General features: G+C 49.2%; 1 protein-coding gene across 1 annotated transcript in view; it reads left to right on the plus strand.

Annotated features, from left to right (window-relative positions):
- The window catches only part of tshz1 (teashirt zinc finger homeobox 1), an 82,353-nt gene extending 57,397 nt beyond the window's left edge, over positions 1-24,956 (plus strand). Inside the window, exon 2 of the mRNA XM_078539893.1 lies at positions 21,316-24,956. Within this exon, the coding sequence (XP_078396019.1) occupies positions 21,316-24,464 (3,149 nt within the window). The 3' untranslated portion in view covers positions 24,465-24,956. The remainder of the gene's footprint in view (positions 1-21,315) is intronic.
- The last annotated feature ends 289 nt before the right edge of the window (positions 24,957-25,245 follow it).

Below are 25,245 nucleotides of genomic sequence, written 5' to 3' on the forward strand. Positions count from 1 at the left end.
GGAGGCCATTCGACCCATCATGCATGTGCTGACCCTTTGAAAGAGCTATTCAATTAGTCCCACACACCAGCTGTTTCCCCCATGAACCCTGTAAATTAGATCTTTTCAAAGACATGTCCAACTGCTTTTTCAAAGTTCCAATGGAACGTGACTCCACTGCCCGTTCAGGGAGTGTGTTTCTGATCTTAACAACTCTCTGTGTGAAGACATTTCTCATCCCTTCCCCTCTCGATCATTTTTGACAATTATTTTATATCGATGACCGCTCATTACTCAGGGTAGCAGGGTCATTTGAGACCTGGAGGAGTGGTCGGCCCTGCCCTTTTGCGAATCTCCCCAGGACCAGGTAAGGGTCCCATGCTCAAGGTTATGAGTCATGGTCAACACTGACGGGACCAGTGAATTTTCAATGGTGATGGTTGAAGAGCTTGAACCTCGAGGGACAATGGCTGCTTACAGGTGGAGGATCCTTCAGGAAGAGGACTTGTGTTTCTGCTGAGCGCACAGGTTGAAGGCAACGGGAAACCACCTCATGTATTCCTTTCCCCACTCATATTGCTTATTGGAAATGGGAGGCTCCTTTGGGCAACTGAAGAGGAAAGCCCAAGACCGCGAGGCGTGGAAAGATGAGCAGAGAACCCGGCCGTAGGCAGATCACTGTTGGGGAAGGAAACAGTTAACTCACCATGTGTTCAATTGGTAATTATCAGTTAACTAGTTAAGTACCCAGTTGAATGTATAAAAGAGAGAACATCCCTTTAAGGGGTTGCCTCTTACTTTGTCCCTCGTTTCTTAATTTAGATTAATTGGTTGCTCAAAAAGAGTAAAAGAGAAAACAAGGTGAGATAAGTTCTCTAGAGTTTTATGGACCAAAAGTAAAACTCTGTTGGAAGAAGCCATTCTTAGTCTTTACTTTTATTTCAAGCAGGTATTGTGACTTTATCAATCATTACTACTCTGATTAGCAAAACACCGTTCATACCCTGGAGTCATGTTGGAATTTAAAATTATTCTTCCTCGAACTGACAGAAACTCTAAAACGTTCACAGAAAACTGCTTTTCTGGCAGTTTTGTGTTTATAGAAAGAGATGGGATGGGAGGTACAAAATCGTCAATTTTCCTTTCTCCAAAACAGACTCCGTTTCCACTTTTGCTTCATCTTGGAGTTGCTTGTCCATTTGCTGAAATATGAACTATACCAACATGGATTTATGTAGAACCCTTAATGTAGCAAAAAACAAAGTCCCAAGGCGCTTCACAGGAGTGTTGTCAAACAAACATTTGACATCGAGTTTCATGTTAGGAGATTTGACCAAAGGTTTGGTCAAAGAAGTAGGTTTTAAGCAATGCCTTAAAGGAGGAGAGAGAGGTAGAGGGGTGGAAAGGTTAGGAGGGGATTTCCAGAGCTTGGGGGCCTTGACAGCTGAAGGCACAGCCACCAGTTGTGGAACGATAGAAATCGAGGATACACATGAGGCCAGAATTGGAGGAGTGCAGAGATCTGGGGGAAATACTCACAGCAGAACTTCTTTAGGTGATCCATTGATTCACCCAAACACTGCACACTCCAGTTGGGAACCGTTAGAATTTTAGACCTGATTTTGTTTTCATCGCATCGCTTAATTTTTAAAAATCATTTAGTCCCTCCATAGTGTGACAGTTTACCTTTAACACGGGTGGAATTATTACGCTCAATTTTATGGGCAATATGTAAATGCAGCAGCCTGCACTAACTATGAGACACCCTCGGAGCAGAATGAAACTTGGGAATATTCTACCACTGTGCTGCTTGTGCCAATGGTTTCGGCTCAGATCTTTGTTAAAAGTTAACTTAAAATAATATTCAAAAAAGTTTGCAAGGTTTCAGTTTGCCTGGAATCAGGGATCTGAAGTGGGGTGAAGTGCAGGAAATTGACATTTGAAAGTGATTTCTGTGTTTGAGCAGCAAATAGCTAGGGGGGAGAGAAACCAGCCACTTCTTTAAACTTGAGCACACAATCATGGCCGACACTCCCAGCACGATACCGAGGGAGTGCAGCACTGTTGGGAGTGCTGTCTTTTGACAAGTTGTTAAACCTAGTCCCTGCCTGCCCTCTCATGGTGTTATTTCAAAGAAGAGCAGGGAAGTTCTCCCCAGGGTCATGACCAATATTTCAACCTCAACCAACAACTAAAAACAGACGACCTGGCTCCTGTCTCATTGCTGTTTTTGTGAGCTTGCTGTATGCAAGTTGGCTGCTGCAATTCCCTAACATTACAAAAGCAACTAAAATTCCAAACGTTCTTCATTGGCGAGTGTGCCTTGGGACATCCTGAGGTCACGAAAGCCATGATATGAGCACAAGTTTCCCTTTCCCTGTATTGGAGGTGGAAATTCGGAAACATGTTTTAATAGCCAGTGCTAATCTCCATTCACAGATTCTGTCAGTAATGGACCCAAATAAAGCTTAAAGGGGATAACATTGTGACTCCCATGGGCAGAATTTTCCCGCTGGCGTGTAAAATGATGCGTGGTGATGTCGGACATGCGTCCCGATGTCACTGTGCGGCACCGCGATATTTGGGAAGGCGGGCGCGCTATAAGTTCGGATGTGCGCCCGCCATCAATTAACGGGCTAGTTAAGGCCCTTGAGGCAGCAATTGATCTCGATTTTTCACAGCCCGTGCGATCTTCAGGACGTCGCACGGGTGCAACTGGCAGACGGGTAGGAGACGTTTGTATAAACTTCATCCACGGGCGGGATAAGAGGGGTGAGTGGGGTCGCGAGTGTGATGTTTGAGGTGTTTAAGTGTGAAAGTAACATTTACTTGCCTGTGCGAGCAGGGAGACTTCAAAACTCATACCAGTTGCTAGGACAGGAGTAAAAGCCTTGGTCAGGACTCTACAGTGAAGATCAGTTCTGGGGCCTGCAGCTTTCAGGAAGCCGTCCCTTAGCCTGGGATTGGGAGTTGTGCTCTCCATGGGAGGCACCTCCTCTGAGGAGGAAGGGAGGACCAGAAGGGGGAGGAGGCCAGGAGTCCACATTCAACCTCCAGGGGAGCCACCTTTGGGAGGACAGGTGCAGGCACAAGGGGCGCAGGGTCAACAGGAAGTCCAAGGTGGAAGGTGCTGCAGAAGACGCCACTATCCTGCTGCCCGCCTGGGCTGCAGGCTCCACACTCGATACCTGAGTGCTAAATCAGCCTGGATACTAACATTAACTAAGGCCCTTGTCAATAAAGCTCAATGTCAAACAACTCACTCATAACATCACGGGCTCCCGTCCACTTGCAGAAGTAAGGAATCACCCTGAGGCATGGCAACATGTTAAATGAGGGAACAAATGTAACTTCATAAAGCAAAAAAAAAGGTGTTGGACATCACGCCAAGTCTTCCAGAAACTACTACGGACCAACATAAAAGCACCAGTGAGAAACCCGTGGTGTGCCTAAGGTGCCTTAAATTTATGCTTATGGGTGCTCTGTCTAGGTGCTCCCCCCTCGCTGGTATCTGAGCCAGCCTGCTCACTGTGCTGTCCTGTTGGCCTCGATCACCTTGGCAGACGTCCTCTGGCCTGTGCAGCGTTTGATGGCCCCGCCCAGGAGGGAGCGACCAGTTCCACAGCTGGCTTCTCCAGTCGCCGCAGCCTCATCAGGTGCCATGGTCACTGGCAGAGGGGCGGAGGAGCTGCTGCCCTCATCCGGAGCTCCCTGAGAGGAGCTCGCAGAGACGACAGGCAGCTGCTGCGCCGACATGAGGTCGCTTCGGACCTCCCTGCTCACCGTAGATGGATGGGCACCGAGCTGGGATACATGGTGCCCAAACCATCTCCCACATGGGCACTGACCAGCTGAGGCCAATGCCGCTGTGAGGGCTTGCAGGTCCGAGCGCAACCCCAGGAGGTCCTGATTGGTCTCCTCAAGCACAGGCACCATGCCACACATAGCCTCATGTATCTCCGCCAGATTGTCCCGCATACGCTGCTGCACTTCCAGCCTTCCCTGCCTCACGGACGACTCCAGAGGCACATCATCAGCCACTGACCGAGCATGTGCCTGGTCCCCAGCAGTCCTCTGACTGCCAGCGCCATGGGCACTCTCTGTCTCTGCCCTCACCTCAAGCAAGTGTGAAGTGCCCTCACTGCTGTGACCCGGGACACTAGCCAAAGATCTAATTCCCACCGAGGTGTTAGTATCTGCGCTGGTGCTTGCCTGGCAGAGATGGTGTGATGCTGGTGAGTGGATTTGCTCGGGGGCTTCAGGAGTGAGAGGTGGGCCCTCTGCCCCCTCCTCCCGGCTCTGCTCCAGTGATGCTGAAAGGAAGAAAAAGGACATTTAATTAGTCACAGTGCAGACAATGTCAACCTGCATGCTGCTCCCCCAGATCATTATGCGCTCATCCTTCCATAATCAATGGTAAACCCATGTTGCTAACTTCAATCACTGAGCATTCAGCAGTGCCATGGCTTCTGTGACACACATGGTGACCTGAGTGCTCGCCAAACATACCTCCCCTTGGCATGTTCACCGCCACTGGTGGACCTGGGGGAATGATGCCTCTCAAGGTCCATAACCTGCTGCTCGAAAGCCATTAGGATGGCCAACTGGGCCTGGCCTCCGCCAGTCCGCATTCATTCCCACACATTGTGCGCAGACTTTTCCTGAAAAGGAGAGAGGAGCATTGATTAGTGCAGCCTGCCCCTGAATTCCCATTGCATCCCTGCCCAACCCAGCCAGAGTGGGACATTGCAGGACTCCAGCTCTTCGTCACCCCACAGCTGCCGCACACTCACCCAAACAAGCCAGGGCTGACCCACCCCCCATTGCCCAAATTCTGTCTCCTTCACATGTGGCACCACAAGGTGTCACTTTGCTAAGCAAAGGAGGCACAAGTACATGGAGCGCAAAGACCAGCAGATGGATTGGTGCCCCGCCAACTGGAAGTTCCCCTCCCAGCATGTTAGCACCCTGACTCCGACATGCTTCCCAGTTCCAGCACTCTGCCTAGGTGCAGACCCTTGCCTTTCACCCCCATTCTATACTCTGGGTGTCAGTGTTACATATGCTGCGGGTGCAGAACACATCCTAGCTCAACCCTCTCAGGGTGAGCTGGGCATGGGCAATCTCTGCTGTCACACCAGGGATCCATGCCCTGAGGGATTCATTGCTGTTACTGTGCTCAGAGTTGCCGAGGGCGGGGAGGGGTGGGTTGGGGTGAAAGGGTGACGGCTGCATTAAGTGACTTGAGGCAACACGGTGCTCACCCTTCCTGAGCTCAGGAGATCGTTGAACCTTTTGCGGCACTGAAGCCATGTGCACCACACCACATCCCGGGAACTCACACTCTTGGCCACCTCCTCCCACACACATTTGGTCAGGTGGGCAGGACTCTGCCTCCCATCCCTCGGAAGAAGGACCTCCCGCCGCGGTGCCACCTCCTCCAGGAGGGCAGCTAGGCATTCATCGGAGAAATGTACGGTACACATGGCCTACCCTCCGGCCTGGCCTGCCCCGATGGCCTACCCTCCGGCCTGGCCTGCCCCTCCGGCCTACCCTCTGGCCTGGCCTGCCCCGATGGCCTACCCTCCGGCCTGGCCTGCCCTGAAGGTCTACCCTCCGGCCTGGCCTGCCCCGATGGCCCATCCTCCGGCCTGGCCTGCCCCGATGGCCTACCCTCCGGCCTGGCCTGCCCCGATGGCCTACCCTCCGGCCTGGCCTGCCCCGATGGCCTACCCTCCGGCCTGGCCTGCCCCGATGGCCTACCCTCCGGCCTGGCCTGTCCCGATGGCCCACCCTCCGGCCTGGCCTGCCCCGATGGCCTACCCTCTTGCCTGGCCTGCCCCGATGGCCTACCCTCCGGCCTGGCCTGCCCCGATGGCCTACCCTCCGGCCTGGCCTGCCCTGATGGCCTAGCCTCCGGCCTGGCCTGCCCCAATGGCCTACCCTCCGGCCTGGCCTGCCCCGATGGCCTACCCTCCGGCCTGGCCTGCCCTGAAGGCCTACCCTCCGGCCTGGCCTGCCCCGATGGCCGACCCTCCAGACTTGCATCAGGCACATTGCCCCTCTGATGTGCTCTTCTCCCGGCCATTGTGAGCAGCCTTGCAAAGGCTGCCAGGCCTTCATTTAACAGGCTGCTGGTTCTAATGGCGACCCGGTGGTCTGAGCATGCCCACTGCTGCCCGCACACCCCCGCTCTCCACAGGAGTCGTGAACTACGCTGGGCGGGCCTTAATTGGCCCACCCGCGTAAAATGGTGGCGCGGACCCTTTTGCGGGCGGCGATCGGGTCCGTGCCTGCCCGCGTCCACTCCCGCTTGGACCGCCCGACATGGGGAAAATTCTCCCCCATGTTGCCGATGGGGAGCTTCATCTACCGGACGTACTGAGCAGAGGTGTGGCGGCACATGCGTGGCGCACAGTTTCCAGTGGTTCGTTCACATGGCGAGGCAATAGCCCAGCACCAACCCAGGCCTCTCCACCAGGTAGAGTGGGGTAATTACGCCCCCTTATGGAAGCAACACATTGATCCCCGGGGCTTGGAGTAGCTGGGGAGTAATCTTTCCCATTCCGCAGGTGGAATTTTCCAGCCTCCCTGCCGCGAAGGGGGCTGTAAAATTCTGCCCCGTGGCCCACGATTAAATCTTAAGGGGTTTTATTTGTCCCAAAATGGGCATCAGGATTTGTGGGGATGGGTCTAACAAGCCAACCAGAAAGGGAAAGACAAACCCTGCTGCTGATTGCATTCTGTAATGGCCATTTCTCATTAATCTGACATATAAAGAAAAATCCTCCCCTATTAAACTTGTTTAGAGAAACGTCACATTGCTGTTTGAACTACAGTCTTGAGGCTTCATTCACACCCCGGCTGCAAATTAACGTCAGATAACATTTCAGCTCCTTCACCAACCCCCACCCACCCCCACCCCACCTCCACCCCACCCAACCCCCACCCCGCGCCCCCACCCCCACCCCCATCCCGCGCCCACCCCCACCCCCACCCCCGCCCCGCGCCCCCATCCCCCAACCCCCACCCCCACCCCGCGCCCCCACCCCCCCAACCCTCACCCCCCCAACCCCCACCCCTACCCCCCAACCCCACCCCCACCCCGCGCCCACCCCCACACCCACCCCACGCCCCCACCCCCACCCCACCCCACCCCACCCCACCACCACCCCCATCCCCCCACCCCCACCCCCCCAACCCCTCTATAGATTCCAAGAAGAAGACAAAGCTTGCGATTGACAGATGAAGAAGCAAAAAAGGGGTCAAGCTTTTGCACCCAGGTTTTGCCTCACGTTTAACAGCAGTTTGACTTTAACCTTGCACAGAGCAAACCCTCCTGTCTCTCAAAAGAGATCAAAACGAAACATCCTTTTACTGCACGCTGCTTTGCAGCACTTGGCAGTAGCGATGTCACACGTGAAAGGTCGGACGTAAAGATAGTTCCCCCTTGTCGGGGGAAGAGTCCAGAATGAGATGTCATGAATATAAGAGAGAGTGGCTGAAAATTCCAATCGGGAATTCAGGAGACACCTCTTTACGTGGAGACTGGTGAGAACGTGGAACTCGCTCCTACAGGGAGTGGTTGAGGTGAATAGTATCGATGGGCTTTAAGGAGAAGCTGGACAAGCGCGTGAGGGAGAAAGGAATAGAAGGGCATGTTGATGGAGTGAGATGAAGTTGAGGCGTGGAGCGCAAATGCTACGGTGGATATCAATACAAAAGCGAAATACTGCAGATGTCGGCAATCTGAAAGAAAAACAAAATGGCTGAAAAAAGCCCAGGAGGTCAGGCAGCATCTGTGGAGAGGGAAATAGAGTGAACGCTTCAGGTCGTGACCTTTCGTCAGATCTATTCTGACAAAAAATCATTGACCCGAAATGTTAACTCCGCTTCTCTCTCCACAGATGCTGCAAGACCTGCTGAGTATCTCCAGCGTTCCCCATTCTTATGGGGACCTGGACCAGGTTGGAGTAGCCTGTTCCCGGGCTGTAAATTCTGTGGGAATTCTATCTAATCGTGGAGCACTCCTATAAGGATGCCTGTTCCAAATTCCCTCAGCTGTGTCACAGTGTGAGAGGTGAGCTATGTTCCATCTGGTTTACATAAAAACAGATCTGTATTGTGTGGAGAGAAAGTGTGTTTGTTGCTATGCAACCTAGAAAGTGGTGTCAGCCAATTAATGCTTATTACAAGATCTGTGAGAATTTTTTTTTTCTCTTTTGAAGTCTGGGGTGAATCTCTAGTTATCAGAGTGAGGGTTATCAGCGCTGGAAAGTCAAAACCTTTCCTTCCTCCTGCCCCAAGCTCAGAGCTAGCATTTCCAGCATCCGCAGTTTTTTTTTGCTTTCATCCTAGCATTTCCAGGTTAGGCATTGCACAGAGAGGAGATGAATGGTGAAGCTGGGTTCTCAACCATTGGAAGAACAACCCTCCAACAGCAGTGCATGATTTAACAGCCCTCACTAGGAACTCCCTGAGTCAAATGAACAACCTGGGGGCATATTTTCCACAGTTTGCTAATAGCAACTGTGGAGCTTCTCAACAACCACCACTTTTTGCCTCATACAAAGCCGTTGTCGTAGTAAAACACCCCGGGACACCGCATAGAAGCATCACCGAGCAATATTTGGCATGGAGCCACCAAAAGAGAAATTGGGCACAAGTAATTAAAAGCTTGGTCAAAGAGATAGGATTTAAAGAGCGTCTTATAGGAAGAGAGAGAAGTGTAAAGAATACTGGAGCTTAGGGGCCCAGGTAGTAAGGCATGGCCCCAATGCTGGGGCATTGGAAATCAAGGATCTAGATCAAGTTTACAAACCAGAAGCCCTGCGAAAAATATTCACCGTTCCAATCATGAGGCAGGGAAGGCTTTATCTCAGCTGCATTCAAATTCACGTCTTTGAGAAGGAATGCTGTAAAATTCTAACTGTGTAGGGCTATTTTGGCATAATTTTTTTTAAATGCCAGCATCTTTTGTTTGAAATGAAGATTGGTTTGAAGAATGAATTTTAATTGAGTCAATAGCTACTAGGCAAAATTTAGATGTCGGTTGATGCTCAATGGGCAGCATCTCACCTCTGAATCACAAGGGTTAGGGGTTCAAGCCCAGAGAATTGAGTACAAAGTCTAGGCTGACACTCCCAATGCTGGGCTGAGGGAGTGCTACAGTGTTGGAGGTGCCATCTTTCAGATGAGGCTTGCCCCTAAGGTGGGCACAAATTATTTGAAGAAGGGCAGAGGGGTTCACCTCAGTGTCTTGGCCAGTACCTTTCCCTCAAAGAACATCACTACGAAATACGAATGGCCTGGCCATTTTCACACTGCTGTCTATGGGAGCTTGCTGTGTGCAAATTGGCTGCCATGTTTCCTACGTTACAACAGCGAGCACACTTCATTGGATAATAAGCATTTTAGGTTGCCCTGAGGTCGTGAAATGCAAGTTCTTTCTTTCTTTATCAAATCCAACTGAACTGATTCTTCAGCGCACAGGACAAAATTCCTGAATTACTATTGGCATTTTTTTGGCGATTGTGCTGATGCAGTGTATGGAGTCTCCTGGAATTGTTCTCCATCACTCGCTGCTGTGGAGAGTTACATTGCCTCCAAAGACACTTCTGCTGCAGAGGGAGACCACAGGAGAACACCAGAGTTACACGTTTTAAAATTCTTTTATTCCCACTCTGCCCAATACCGTGAAGACCCGAGTGTTTCTCTCTCTGATGAAATAACATAAAAATAAAGCTTCCAGGTTTTATGCGTTTTTTTAAAAACATGTTAAATTTAATGGAACAACAGTCCATTCAAAAGTGATTCATTTGCTGAAATGAAAATGTTATAGGTCTTACGAACATGTAACCATTACAGACCGTTGGGAAATGTTTTAAAATTCCAGTCGTGTTTGAGGTAGATTCCATTTATCCTCTGTCATTAAAACCTCTTTTAAAGACAAAACTTAGAGCGTTTTTCAACAGATGTATTAATGTGGAATGTGGTGGAAAGCGGGTAGCTTGCAGGCACCTTGCCCATCAGCAGAATAAGAGGACGTGAAATCATGTTTTGACGTAATCGTCAAATCCACACTTTTGGGGAAAAAGACAAAGGGCAGGATTTTTAGTCACGTGAGAGGACATCTTTCATTAACTTCTTCTGTTGTTTAATCACCTTTTCAATACATTCTTCGTCTCCCTGAGGCACGGAGATGCCTCAGGGAGATTATGCAGCGCACTGTCCCGCGCGCAGGCGCCAGGTTGGCGCTAGGCCTGCTCGCCCTCCTCCCTCCCCGCCTAGCACAGACGGCGCTCGCGTATCACGCTGGGCAGGCCTCAATTGGCGCCTCCAGTGTGAAATCGCGGCGCGCTGTCGATCGGGGGGGGGCGGGGGGGGGGGGGCGACAGTCGGCTTCCCCCCACCACCGCCCCCACTGATCCCGCACGCCGAGGGCAAAATTCTGTCCAAAGTCTGTTAGGTTTTGCCAAGTTAAGATATGCATTATTTACAAATCTCCTCCCTAGCCCCCACCCCACCCCCCCCTCCAAACCGAGTTTGCACACAGTTTGGGGCCTGCTGGACATCTGCTTTTATTAATGTAATAAATTGTCCTTTTTCCCGCTCCCTGTCAGTCATACAGTGAGCAATGAAAGGATGTAATGCAGACTCTGGGTGATGGATTATAAATCATTTGAGATTGAATTACAAGATAATTTGAAAATTTAACAGTTTGCATTTTGCAGTTGGGATTGTTTTGCAAACTTGCAGTTTTTTTTTTCCTGATTATCTAGGATTTTTATTAGTAGCTTGTTGAGACATCTATCACGCCGTTCCTCTCCTGTTAGCAGTGGGCACATTTCTGCAGCAAGGAGAGTTGCACCATTGACGCCTGCATTAGCTGGTCCAAAAAAGATTGCTGTATTTTCATTGACACACAGCGCATTACCATAATTGGCTTTTCTACATGATAGGACAGAAGAAATAATAATGTCATTTTACTTACAGCCGGAGTGTCCCTTTATGAGACTTCTCCAAGTTTCTGCCATGCTGCGCAGGTCAAATGACATCTTTTGATCAGTCCTGTCCAAAGATATCAAAGCTGAGTGGCAAGTAATGGAGACCTAGTGACAAACCAAATCTGGGGAAGAAATAAGACTGCCAGTTTCCTATTAAACAGCCTGCTAAACAGCACAGCTTCACCGTGTCTGCAACGAAGCTACTCTGAGCACCTAAATCAGTAGAGTGAAAGGAGGCTGAATTGAACATTAGTGCTGCAAATGACTGCAATGATTGCCACAGCCCGCCCGCAGTAACCACCACCCCCCCCATCTCCCCCCCACCCCACAACAATCCCCTCCCCATACCACAAAAAAATCAGCCAGCAAACAGTGCGAATTACAGTTAGACTGTTCTCATCCGATTTGATTTCCGTCTTGCTTCTAGCTGGTTTTCTGATCTGGTTTATTTAGGGTTGACATCAGCCAAATGGTGTAGTGGGATATCTCTGACAGATATTCTTATTGATTTAACAAGTTGCGCACTAGAGAGGAGCTGTTTCTCTTGCATACTTTTCTCTGTCAGTTTTGTTCCTGGTTGATCTGTGAATTAAAAAAAAAATATATATATATGTTTATATTTATTGTACAGTTTCCGTGTGGCGCTCTTAATATACTCTGAAGTTAGTCGGTGCTATTTTTGGACTGGCTTCTTGTGATATTTTATCATCTTTTGTTTTCTCTTCTGTGGCTTTTATTTCTCCTTATTGGTACGAAAACCTCAGGGAATTTTTTTTTTCCCCCCCAGAAATGTTATTCCTTCTCGTGGTTGCTTTCCCTCTTCCTTTTCTCTTTCAAGCCGGTTTAGCCTCAGTGCTGTACGCCCCACCATCCAGTAATGACGAGAATACATGCTGAAATGCATTCTCTGCTGAGCTGGATTCGCCACGAGCCCCAGGCTTTGTCAGCCCAATCTCCCGTGCCCTCAATAATGGAGCCATCTTGCTCTCCACCGCAGTGTCACCTGTCGAGGTGAGCCAGGCTGGTTGCTACATGAAGTGACAGCGCGCTTCAAGGCGCAGTCGCCCTGGCTGACAATGTGCGGTGCGATCCATCTGGCACAGATAACTTATCCAAGAAGGTGATTTTTTTTTTCTTCTTAACCATCCAACTGTTAAAATAATTACTGACCGGAATATTCTCGGTAAACTTGTCGCAGATCATGTTCGTGCTGCAGATACGGGGATAGGAACCGTACTTGCCTTGGAAGGTATTGATGCGTAAATAGTTCAAACTTTACATTATTCATAGCATCATATGGCACAGAAGGAGGCCATTTGGCCCACCGCGCTATTGCTGGCTCTTTGTGAAAGCTATCCTATTAGTTCTACTTCCGCACTGCTCTTTCTTCCATAGCCCTGCAAAATTTGTCCCCTTCAGGCATTGATCTAATTCCCTTTGGAAAGTTTCGATTGAATCTGATTCCACTGCCCTTTCAGGCAGCGCATTCCAGATTGTAAAACTTGCTACATAAATAAATTCCTCCTCATCCCCCTTCTGAGCGTTTTGCCAATATCATTCATTGGAGAATGAATTGAGCCTTCGTTGTTGGAGGATAACCAGTCACTCCCTCCACTGCACTGTGGCAGCAGTGGTGCACCATCTACAAGATGCACTGCAGCAACTCACTACTGCTTCTTCCACAGCACTTTCCAATCCTGTAACCTCTACCACCTAGAAGGACAAGGGAAAAAGGCACATGGAATGGCAACAACTTTCCACCCAAGTCACACACCATCCCGACTTGGAAACATATCACTGTTTCTTCATTGTTCACTGGGGCAACTCTCTACCTAGCGGCACTGTGAGAGAATCTTCATGATATGACTGCAATGGTTCAAGAGGAAGGTCTCAAGTGGCAACTAGGAATGGGCAATACATGCTGGGCTTGCTAGTGATGCCCACATCCTGCGAATGAATAAATTAAAAAAAGCACAAGAGGTCACAGATGCCTCGTGCACTCTTGAATTCCCAAATTATTCTTTACATCTCTAAACAGTAGATTAGTTGCCCCCTCCCACCCATCTTCCTCCTACGATAGCCAATTGCACGTGAGCTTCTCAAAATCTCTGAGGCATCTTCAGCTGAGGCTGTAAAATCCCCCCTTACCCCGTCATTGCGTTCTCTGCACCAATTTTATAGAGTTCGAGTCACCATAAGGTTTTTGTTGTAGCAGTATTATTTAAATCTAAGAAAGCAGCAGCTAATTAGAATCGTAGAATGATACTGCATGGAAGGAGGCCATTTGGCCCATCCTGCCTTTGCTTGCTGTTAGGAGGAATTGTGCAATTAGTCTCCCCTCCTCTTTCCCATAGCCCCGTAATTCTTTCCCCTTTAAGTATTTATCCAGTTCCTCATTGCAAGAAACTATTGAATCTGCTTCCACCAGGCATGTTACTTACCCAATGTAAACCCTCGGTATGGTTTCAATTAGTTCCCTGGTGATAACCACCCCCCTAAGCCCTCTCTATTTTCCAATGAGCTGACCACTGTACTGCACATATATTAAATTAACCCACGCTTCTCACATCGAACAATTAATTTACCAAATTAAAAATCACATTCCAGTGAAAAGTATAACATCTCTATTATGAAAGGGATACTGTTTCAGGCAGCGCGTTCCAGATCACAACAACTCGCTGTGTAAAACAAAAATTCTCCTCATCTTGCCTTTGGGTTCCTTTGCCAATTTCCTTAAAGAAGATGAGTGATGTTCAGTCCTTTTATTCCCCACAAGTGCGAGGCATCTGGTCCTGTTACTTTAAATTGGAAAAAGATAGGTAAGAGGTTAAGGTTCATAGTGCAGGATGTTACCATGGTTGAAAGGAGAGAAAAGTGAAGACCAAGTCGGTGGGATACAGTGTTGGATGGCACCAAGCTTTGAGTTATTAAAAACCTGAAGGTTGTAGGAGAAAGGTGAGACATAGAGTCACTGCAGGTGAAAGGACATGGGGGTAAAATCCCTTTGAATAAATGTTGTCCAATCACATCTTCTACAATGCATCTCCCTGCCCTTTCATAATAGAGATGTTATACTTATCACTGGAATGTGATTTTTAATTTGGTAAATTCATTGTTCGATGTGAGAAGCGTGGTTTAATTTAATAAATGTGCAGTGCAGTGGTCAGCTCATTGGAAAATAGAGAGGGCTTGGGGGGTGGTTTTCATCAGGGAACTAACTGAAACCACACTGAGGGTTTACATTGGGTAAGTAACATGGCCTATGATGGTTTGCCAACGTTATTGGTTTCTGGAATATAAACTCCGTTGACTGGGAGGGATTTGTGTCCAAAATGGCATTTGGCAGACTTCTACAGAGATTTTTAGCCGCAGTGTTGACAAACGAAGTGACATGCAGTGCGGAATGTTTCATTCTTGAATTAGCTTCAAAGCACAAGATAAGCACTGACCCAAGCGTATTCTGTTGCAAAGTCTGAGACGGGTAGGGGGGTGGTGTTGATGGAAAGAGCATCGCTGATGCAGAGAGTTGCAGAAAACTAGTGGAAAACAACACCGCAGTCTCCGTATAACTTCAACACATTGCAAACCTTCACCACTACCTACACGACATTGGCTGACTTCTTATTTCATCTTATGCACGTAATTGGCAAAGTGCTGGTAGGTGCAAACTCAGCCAATTTTTCTTTTTAAAAGCTTGCAATAAAAATGATAATCCTGAGTCTGGGGTATTGTCTGGGAAATCCAGTTTGCTGCTGCCACAGACATAACATGTGTTGAGAAAGATTTCAGAAACATTGTCAATAAACACAGCATAAATAAAGTAGGCTGACGTTTAAATATAATACCAGAGCACTAAATAAAGATTCAAATATATGTGATGGCAGAGCCTATATAACTTGTTAACTTGGTTACAAACAGGGGTACCTTTTTTCTGTCTTGCACATGATTGGTACAGTAGGTATGTTATAGCAAGAGGCTTGTTATCAATGCATATACTTGCACCAGCCATTCACTCATATTGATCTACCAGACGTCAGTGTTTCTTTCCCCCAATTGGCTGATCACTGTGGTGTTAAGAAAAGTTGTTAGCTGTGGTGTCAACAAAAGAAAGAGAGATTTGCGTCTAAGTAGCGCCTTTCACGACCACAGAGTGTCCCAAGGTGTTTTACAGCCAATGAAGTGCTTTTGAAATGTAGGCACCGTGGCAGCCAATTTGCGCACAGCAAGCTCCCACAAACAGCAGTGATCAGACAATCTGTTTTTGTGACTGAGGGATAAGTATCCTCTCCAGGGCACCAGGGATAACTTGCCTGCTCTTCTTTGAAATCGTGGCATGGAATCTTTTACGTTCAGCTGAAAGATCAAACTTTAACCAGGTTTAACTCCTCATTCAAAAAATGGCACCTCTGACAGTGCAGCAGTCCCTCAGAAATGTACTGGAATGTGAGCCTCGAAATTTTAACTGAGGGAACTTGACCCATAGCCTTCTAACTCAGAGGTGAAAGTAACACCCGCTAAACCCAATTGACACAGTCTTTAATGCTGCTTCATACCAGTATTATTAAGTTTTGTATTAAACTCTAAACCATTTCCTGAAACATTTGATTTTCTAACTGTTAAAAAAAAAGTGTAAATCTTCAAGCAACTTGTGTTGAAGAAGAGAGATACTTTGAATTGTAAATCCCAACATATTACCACAATTTGCATCACTCTGCCATAAGCTGCACAGAAGTGGCAATCTAGCCACCAACCTTCCCATGAGTTTCAATAGACAGTTACGTTTGTGCATTAATTCCCAATTAAACTCACGGCAGAAAGTTAAGGCTGGTGCTCAACAGCTTAAGGACCCTTTGAAGGAGGAGATTTATGTTCTTGCAATGTCTCTCAACCTACCTGGCCCAGAAAGGGAGCAATTAAAACTGTGGAGTCTCAGTCCTGCAGGTTGTAACTTGTTACTGGAGATTTAATAATTTGTAAATGTTAGTTTTTTTCTTACTTTTCCTTTCTGTCTCTTTTTCTCTCTCTCAATCTAATCTTTCTTTCCCTCTCTTTGTTTCTCTTTCTGTACCTGATTGGATGCGAATTCACCCGACTTCCTTCTCCATCATTCCTATGTTTCTTTCTTAACCCATTAAACCCCATTGGTTAAGGAGATAGACCGTTGGTCCCATCACTCACTGAGGTCCCAAATGTCTCATTATCAAACTCACACATCCAGCAGGGCATGGTATGAAAATGTTTCAAGCTAAAGGGTGAGGGAATATGTTTAGCTAACAAGGGCACACCACAAGATGCCCCCCTTCATTTCATGCTGTGCTGCAATATTACCTTGGTTTAACTCTGGAATCAAAATTGCTCATCTACCACTTGATAACGCTTAACGAACATGTAATTAGTTCATGATCAGGAACTGACCCAAGTAGCTTAAGCGGGTGCCATCTTACCATCGCACTGTCAGGATATTAGATTCGAACGTTAGAAAAATGCAAGGTTGTACGATACTCATGTCACTGTTTATTGTGTCACTGATCCTTTGTACTGGGACAAAATGTTGACAATTAAACCTCACTGATCGGGAAATCTTTTCCCATTGATTTTCTTTAAAAGAAGGCTTACCAGATAGAATTTTAACGTACAGCATGTGAGAATGTGAGCGAAACAACCTTTCATTTGTCTGTGTACAGGAAGTATCGTTTTCAAAGCCCAATGCACGGGATACTTTTCCTGATTAAAGGCCTAATACAGTTAGAGAACGACAGGTGCTACGCCTTTGAGAGTCTGTGCGCTCTTCCCACCCCTGGCTCCATAAAACATTTCAAATGGCAAGCCAAGACTTTGGATACCCTCAGATCCGTCTCCCCCATTTGCAGCACTTGCTGCTGTACAGCGTTGTCAGGTGAAATGTAGAAATGGGCTCCATTCTCATTTCACAAATGAAAAGGCAAGCTTGGGTTTAGAAGGATCTTGGACCTTTCTGGTTGATGGCCGGGAGGTAGCTCTCCACCGACACACCAGACGTTATCTCAGTCACGTACCTGTGCTTTGGGGCCAAATCACTGAGTCTGTAAATGCATTCTCTGCATAGGTGCCCACCTCCTTTATTCTCTAACATGTCCTAGCATGTCACTGTGAGTTACTAATTTAACATCCATGTTGCACAAAACTGCTTTCCGTTCATTATCATTTGATATACAGTGCGATTTACCCTGAGTTTTTAAAAAAAAATATTTATGGAGGGTTGTATTTCTTTTAAAAATTGTTTTACTTGCTGACTATAATTTGTTTTATTTGTTTTATTCCCTGCTTATTTTGCTTTGGGTGGGCAGTTGTGAGACTTCAATGCTCCCCTTTTGGTTCTGGCTTTTGTTAAGAATATGCAACATTTTCAGCAGACAAGTCACAAGAACAAGAACACAAGAAATAGGAGCAGGACTAGACCATTCGGCCCATTCACTACAATCATGGCTAATCTTGGCCTTCAACTCCATTTTCTCACCCGCTCCCCAAACCCCCCTGATCCCCTGAGACGCCAAAAATCTGTCCATCCCGTTCGTAAATGTATTCAACGATGGAGCATTCACCACCGTCCAGGTCAGAGAATTCCAAAGGTTCATCACCCTTTGAGTGAAAGAAATTTCTCCTCATCTCAGTCCTAAATGTTCAGCCCCTTACCCTGAGACTGTGCCCCTGTGTTTTAGACTCCCCGACCAGCGGAAAGAACCCCTTAGCATCTGCCCTGTCAGAACCTCCTCAGAATCTGGTATGTTTCAATGAGAATGTCTCTCATTCTTCTAAGCCCGAAAGAATATAGACCCAATTTACTCAGCCTGCCATCATAGAACAATCCCCCAACCCCAGGGACCAATTAGTTGAACCTTCGCTGTACCGCCTCCAAGGTGAGTATATCCTTCCTCAGATATTGGGACCAAATTGGCACTTGGTCCTTGTTAAGTGCATCTTTTTGTTATAAGCATAATTCTGCTCTGTAAACACATTCATGACAAAGACCCACTATTACCGATCCCTCCAGTTTAAATTAGACTGTGCCGCATTATAGCCGTTTATGAAGATGGCCGTGCCTATGACTGTTCAGCACTGGGAAAATTTGTAGATGCGATTCAAAGGAAAATGAAAACACAAGGACGATTAGATGTGCAATTCAGCCACGTCACAATGCCGAATTGAGATCATTGTCACATTACAGTGAACATAAAATGCTCAGGCACTCTTACTTTTTTTTAAAGAAAATCACACATTTGGTGTAAACGTTGTGGCAAGTAGAATTAAATGATAACCTAGTAAAACTGTAGTAATATGCAGCATTGCTTAACATTAAGTCGGGCTCAGCATCAAAATTTCTGTTGCATTGTGTGGCATTGTTAGCGTTTTAAAGGCTAGGTAAACCTCAACTTTATTATTTTCTTGGGATCAGTAACCTCAAGATATTACTCAGGGATGGGTTTAAGTTGTTGCAATGGTTTCGGACCCTCAGCTCTGCCCTATTTCTCCTTCTGTTCCACAACACAATGATCCTGATATTAATGCGGAGGCTTGGGGTGGGGGCAAGTGTGGGAACAACCCTGTGAGGCCCAGGGACATGAAGGCCGACCAATCTTAACTCCTGGCCCACAGGAAAATCAGAAGGAAACTGCCGGAAACTTACCTGTTGGGTATTTCCTGCCCAGGATCCAGCTCCAGGTTTTGCCCAAGGATCCGGTTCCAGGTTTGCCTTATGATCTGGCTCCAGATTTTGTCCAGGGACCTGACTCCAGGGGCAGAATTTTTAGCTCAGCGATCGGGGGTGTGCCCTGACCCGCTCGAGCGTAAAATAACTCATGATGATGTCGGGCGAGCGTCCTGATGTCATCCCGCGCTCGTGCGATATTCCGGTCGATGGGCACGCTCGAAAGTCTGAAAGCACGCCCGCCGACAATTAAGAGGGTAATTAAGCCCATTAAAGTTCCAACTGTCCCGGCTTTTTCACGGTGTGTCCAACCTTACGGTTGGCGGACGGGCAAATCTGCCAGGCGGACTTTGCATTTTTGATGAAACCTCATCCGAGGGCAGGATGAGGTTTCCGATATTAATTGAAAAAAATAAAAATGTTTGGACAGAATTTTCCTCATCCATATGTTCAGGTGACTGATTCTGATGCATGGACCTTTTTATCTAGATTTTGAAATCTTTATTGAATGCTCTTAAAATCTTCAGCTCCCTGAGGGAGCTCTCTGCCTTCCGGGAGCTTTCATTCCGCTCTGCCCCGTGTCCACTCTCTCCCGCGTCCACTCTCTCCCGTGTCCACTCTCCCCCGCGTCCGCTCTCCCCCACGTCCGCTCTCCCCCACGTCCGCTCTCCCTGCGTCCGCTCTCCCCCACGTCCACTCTCACCCACGTCCACTCTCCCCCGTGTCCACTCTGCCCGCGTCCACTCTCCCCCGCGTCCACTCTCCCCTGTGTCCGCTCTCCCCGCTCCCCCGCATCCACGCTCCCCCGCGTCCACTCTCCCCTGTGTCCATGCTGCCCTGTGTCCACTCTCCCCCGCATCCACTCTCCCCCGCGTCCACTCTCCCCGCGTCCACGCTCCCCCGCGTCCACTCTCCCCCGCGTCCACTCTCCCCCGCGTCCACTCTCCCCCGCATCCACGCTCCCCCGCGTCCACTCTCCCCCGCGTCCACTCTCCCCCGCGTCCACTCTTCCCCGTGTCCACTCTACCCACATCCACTCTCCCCCGTGTCCGCGCTCCCCCGCGTCCACTCTCCCCCGTGTCCACTCTACCCACATCCACTCTTCCCCGCGTCCACTCTCCCCCACGTCCACTCTCCCCCACGCCCACTCTCCCCCGTGTCCACGCTCCCCCACGTCCACTCTCCCCCGTGTCCACTCTCCCTGTGTCCCCTCTCCCCGTGTCCACGCTCTCCTGCGTCCACTCTCCCCCGTGTCCACGCTCCCCCACATCCACTCTCCCCCGTGTCCACTCTCCCTGTGTCCCCTCTCCCCGTGTCCACGCTCTCCTGCGTCCACTCTCCCCCGTGTCCACGTTCCCACACGCCCGTGCTTACTTCAGCGCTCGCCCTCCTCCCCCATTTCAGCGCGTGTTTCACACTGGCCGGTCGCTAGTCGGCCAGCCAGCGTGAAATCGCGATCAGGGTCCGATTGCGGTCGGAGGTCTGTCCCCCAGCCACTCCTGGGCCCGCTGATCGCGCACGCCCACCGAACCGAAATTCCTGCCCCAGGTTTTTTTTCCCCCCAGAATCCGGCCCCGGGTTTTATCCGAGGATCCAGCTCCAAGTTTGGCCAGACAAGAGAGGCAACACTGTACCCAGTGCCCCACCCATCCTCCCCTTAGTCTTCCCACCCCCTGACCGAATCAGGCCTCCGGTTAAAATTGCAGATCAGACCCATGAGTGGACGTGGGGGAGCATGGGGGAAAACTTGGGAAATGACTGGTACTGCTCCGAACTGGAGTTCCGTTTTAAGTTGTACAAGACCAGCTCGGACCAGGACCCGTCGTTTCCGAAGTTTTACTGATTTTTCCTCCCTTCCTGTAGGTGTCCTCCTGGATCAGTAGGTTAATATAGAGAAAGAAAGGGAGACCTGCATTTACATAGTGCCTCATTTCACGACCTCAGGACATCCTAAAACACTTTACAGCCAATGAGGTACATTTGAAGTGTTAGTCGCTGTTGTAATGTAGCCAAGGCGGCAGCTGATTTGTGCACAGCAAGCTCCCACAAACAGCCATGTGGTCACGACCAGGTTATTCTTTTCATGGTACTGCAGAAGGGACAGGGTGGGGTTAGAGACGGTAACAGAAACCCATCATTTCAGCCGTCCCCTCCCCCCTACCAGTTTGGTTTCCACCAGTTAACATCAGGGCCAATGATTATTATTTGTTATAAACCTTCTAGGAGACGTATCTGTGTTTTAAATTTATTTTACAGTAGAAACACTGCACAGCTCACAGTTGATGTTTTTTTTTTTGAAAAAGGCATCACGACATTAACTTTCAAGGAAAGCCCAGTAATATTCCTGCAGCAAAATAAAATGTGTTAAAATTTAGTTTAACGTCACTTGGAGGTTAGGGAAACACCTCAAAACGTTTACTGTAAGCTATTTGTGAAATGCATTTAGGTAAGAGGGGGTGTGGTGGGTAGACGGAGCTCAGATACAGGTCAGCCCTGATCTGACTGAACGGCAAACATCCTGGAGGGACCGAGTGGCCTCCTCCTCTTCCCACCCTCCCTAAGGCTCCTGATCTTTTGAAATGAAGGGTTTTTCTGCCAATGCTGAGCTCTCAGTAATATTTTGCTTGTATGTCTTTTCTTTGCCAGCTTACGTCCCCGAGGAAGAGCTGAAGGCGGCAGAGCTGAACCAGGATCTTCAGGACAAGGAGCTGGCTCCGGGGAGTGACCAGGAGCATGGGTTCATGTGCGCGGAGGAGGAAGAGGGTAAGGAGGTGCCCAGCTACCAGAACTCGCCCGTCAGCACCCCGAACCACCCCGACCCGGGCTACGGGTCTCCCGCCAGCGACACCAGCGACCAGCTGGCCGAGCTGCAGAGCACCTCATCCAAGGACGGGCAGGAGAAGGAGGAGGGGCTGGGCGCGGAGAGCACCCAAGCTTCGCGGGACAGCCTGGCGCAGATGAAGGCTGCTTACTCCAACCTCTTGTGCAGCTCCTACTGGACAAGCCTGGGCCTGGACCTGAAGAACCCCAACCAGCCCAGCACCAGCACCAGCAGCAGCGGCAGCAGCCACAACGGCAGCAGCCACAACGGCAACGGCAACAACGGCGGCAATGGCGGCGGCGGCGGCGGGGTGGGCTACGACTGGCACCAGGCCGCGTTGGCCAAAACCCTGCAGCAGACCTCGTACGGAGTGATGCCCGAGTCCAGCCTGTTCAGCACGGTGCAGCTGTACAGGCAGCACAGCAAGCTGTTCGGCTCTGTCTTCACCGGGGCCAGCAAGTTCCGGTGCAAGGACTGCAGCTCGGCCTACGACACCCTGGTGGACTTGACGGTGCACATGAACGAGACGGGCCACTACCGCGACGACAACCAGGACAAGGACGCCAACAACCCCCGCAAGTGGTCGAAGCCTCGCAAGCGCTCCCTCATGGAGATGGAGGGCAAGGAGGACGCCCAGAAGGTGCTGAAGTGCATGTACTGCGGGCACTCCTTTGAGTCCTTGCAAGACCTCAGCGTCCACATGATCAAAACCAAGCATTACCAGAAAGTGCCTCTCAAGGAGCCGGTGCCCGCCCTGGCCTCCAAACTGCTGCCCCCCAACAAGCGGAGGGTCCAGCACGACATCCAGCCCTGCTCGCCTGAGCCTGGGGCGAACCCCTCAGGCCTGCCAGGCGGCGAGACGGCTTCTTCCCAGAAAGCCGCCAACCCTTACGTGACCCCCAACAACCGCTACGGCTACCAGAACGGCGCCAGCTACACCTGGCAGTTCGAGGCCCGCAAGGCCCAGATCCTGAAGTGCATGGAGTGCGGCAGCTCCCATGACACGCTGCAGCAGCTGACCGCCCACATGATGGTGACCGGCCACTTCCTGAAGGTCACCAACTCCGCCTCCAAGAAGGGGAAGCAGCTGGTTTTCGACGCGGCGGGCGAGGACAAAATCCAGTCCATCCCCCTGCCGCCGTCGACCCCGACCAAGATGGCGGCGCCCACCGCCCTGGCAAAGCCCGAAACCCCCCCGCTGCCTGCGCCAGCCCTGGAGCCGAGGAAGGAGTACGAGGACGGGCCGGCGGAGGAGAACGGGAAGGAACGAGAGATCAAGGAGGAGAAAGATGACCCCATGGAAAAGTTCGAGTCCACTTCCCAGTATCAGTATCTTCGGGAAGAGGACCTGGATGAGAGCCCCAAAGGCGGGATTGATATCCTGAAGTCTCTGGAGAACACGGTCACCACAGCGATTAACAAAGCCCAGAATGGGGCACCTACCTGGGGGGGCTACTCCAGCATTCATGCAGCATATCAGCTTTCCGGGACCATCCGGCCCTTTCAACCAACGGTGCAGAACGTTCAGTTGACCCCGTTCTACGCCAACAGCATAAAGGCCCTGTCGTCGGAACATCTCGCGGCGGTGGAGCCTTCAGAGTGCCAATCGCCGCCGCCTCAAAAGAGCAATGTCCACGCGATGGAGGAACTCGTGGAGAAGGTGACGGGTAAAATGACCATTAAGTCGGAGGAAAAGCCGGCCGAGAAAGAGCCCACGGCCACGCCCGTGACCAGAACAAGCTGTGGCTCATCACCTCCCAGCGCTAAGGACCCTCCCAAAGCCGAAGACCTGGACAGTCTGGCCCAGCTGAAGAAAGGCACTGACGGGGAGGAAGTGAAAGTGAAAAGGGAGAGCAATTTAGACAGCCCTCCTCCAAACGGGACGGAGTGTTTAAAATCAACTGTTAGCAACGGCTGTAACAGTATGGCAATTATTACAGACCATTCGCCTGAGTCGCCATTTGTCAATCCACTTAGTGCACTGCAGTCGATTATGAACACACACCTGGGCAAGGCTGCCAAGCCATTGAGCCCCAGCCTTGACCCATTGGCCATGCTGTACAAAATAAGCAACAGTGTGCTAGACAAGCCCATATTCCCTGCCGCGCAGGTCAAACAAGCAGATATTGTGGATCGATACTACTACGAAAACAATGACCAACCCATAGACTTAACAAAGTCAAAAAGCAGCAAAAAGCTCATCTCGGCCATGACTGAAACAATACTCTCTTCGTCGCGGGAAAATGCTTTATTGGACATCTCTGACATGGTCAAGAACCTCACGGGCCGGTTGACACCCAAGTCTTCGACCCCGTCGACTGTTTCAGAAAAATCCGAAGCAGATGTGAGTAGCTTTGAGGACACCTTAGAGGATATCTCTCCTGTCCAGAAGAGGAAGGGCAGACAGTCAAACTGGAACCCTCAACACCTTCTGATACTCCAAGCCCAGTTTGCAGCCAGCTTACGCGAGTCCTCTGAAGGCAAATACATAATGTCGGACCTAAACCTACATGAGCGGGTGCACATTTCAAAGTTTACCGGTCTCTCCATGACCACGATAAGCCATTGGCTGGCCAATGTAAAGTATCAATTGAGAAGGACAGGTGGAACTAAATTCCTGAAGAACTTAGACACAGGTCACCCTGTTTTCTTCTGTAACGATTGTGCCTCTCAGTTTAGGACTCCCTCCAGCTACATAGGCCATTTGGAATCTCACTTAGGGTTTTCTATGAAGGATCTCTCAAAGTTATCAATAGAGCAGATTCGAGAACAACAGGCAATTTCAAAGGTCATACCAAATAAGACACTGAGTTCAGTTGGGTTGTCAGAGGAGGACATAAGCTGTACATTCCAGTGTAAAATGTGCAACCGAACTTTTGCCAGCAAACATGCGGTCAAACTGCACCTTAGCAAAACACATGGCAAATCTCCAGAGGACCATCTGTTATATGTAACTGAATTTGAAAAACAATAGTACCCAGGTAAGGAGATGTGTAACTACGCATGTACTGATAAACACAGAGCATGACAGAAACACTCCAGGATGAATGTAATGAACATTTCCTCATGTCTAGACAGTGTGTACTTACTTGTCATTATTTTGCTGTTAACGCTCCCTAACAAATAATCTCCAGAGAACTAGGATCACTGTTGAGTTCATCGCTACAATAATTTCTCTTATCATGTAACAATCCGGTGTGTTGATCAGACAGTCTCACAGTTTCAAATTCGGAATGTTGTTTTGTTTCAGGTCAGCACATTTTTAATTGTATATTTGGAAGAAGGAAGTTCAGGGTCTGGCCTAGGTAACGAGAGAGAGAAAGAAAAAAAGCACATTAATATCAAAACGGAATGGCGTCGTTGCAATTTGACCTTTTGAACTTTGAACCGGAAGCAATTACTGTCAACGTAATTCCATAATAACAACTGCAGTCCTTGTGAGAGAAAAAAATAAAGTTATATTTGAACCTATACTTTATATGGAGGGTTATGCGTTGGATTGTAGGCCATTGCAGTACATTGGTTGACAAATATTTGGCAGTTGTGAAAGTTCTTAGTTCAGAGAATTGAAGGGGAATGGTGAACATGATCCATACATTCTGCTGTTTCTGCCAACCGCAGTTTCCAATCGTATGGCCTTAAAGAACATACCCTCTCTCGTAAATGTCTGTTGCCAAACGTTCAGAATTAAAATATGGGAAGCATCCAGAATCCCAGAACATTTCAAAAATATGCTGTTCTCTGAATAAGGTGTT

The sequence above is a fragment of the Cetorhinus maximus genome, chromosome 4 (genome assembly GCF_964194155.1).
Source record: "Cetorhinus maximus chromosome 4, sCetMax3.hap1.1, whole genome shotgun sequence".
NCBI lineage: Eukaryota > Metazoa > Chordata > Chondrichthyes > Lamniformes > Cetorhinidae > Cetorhinus > Cetorhinus maximus.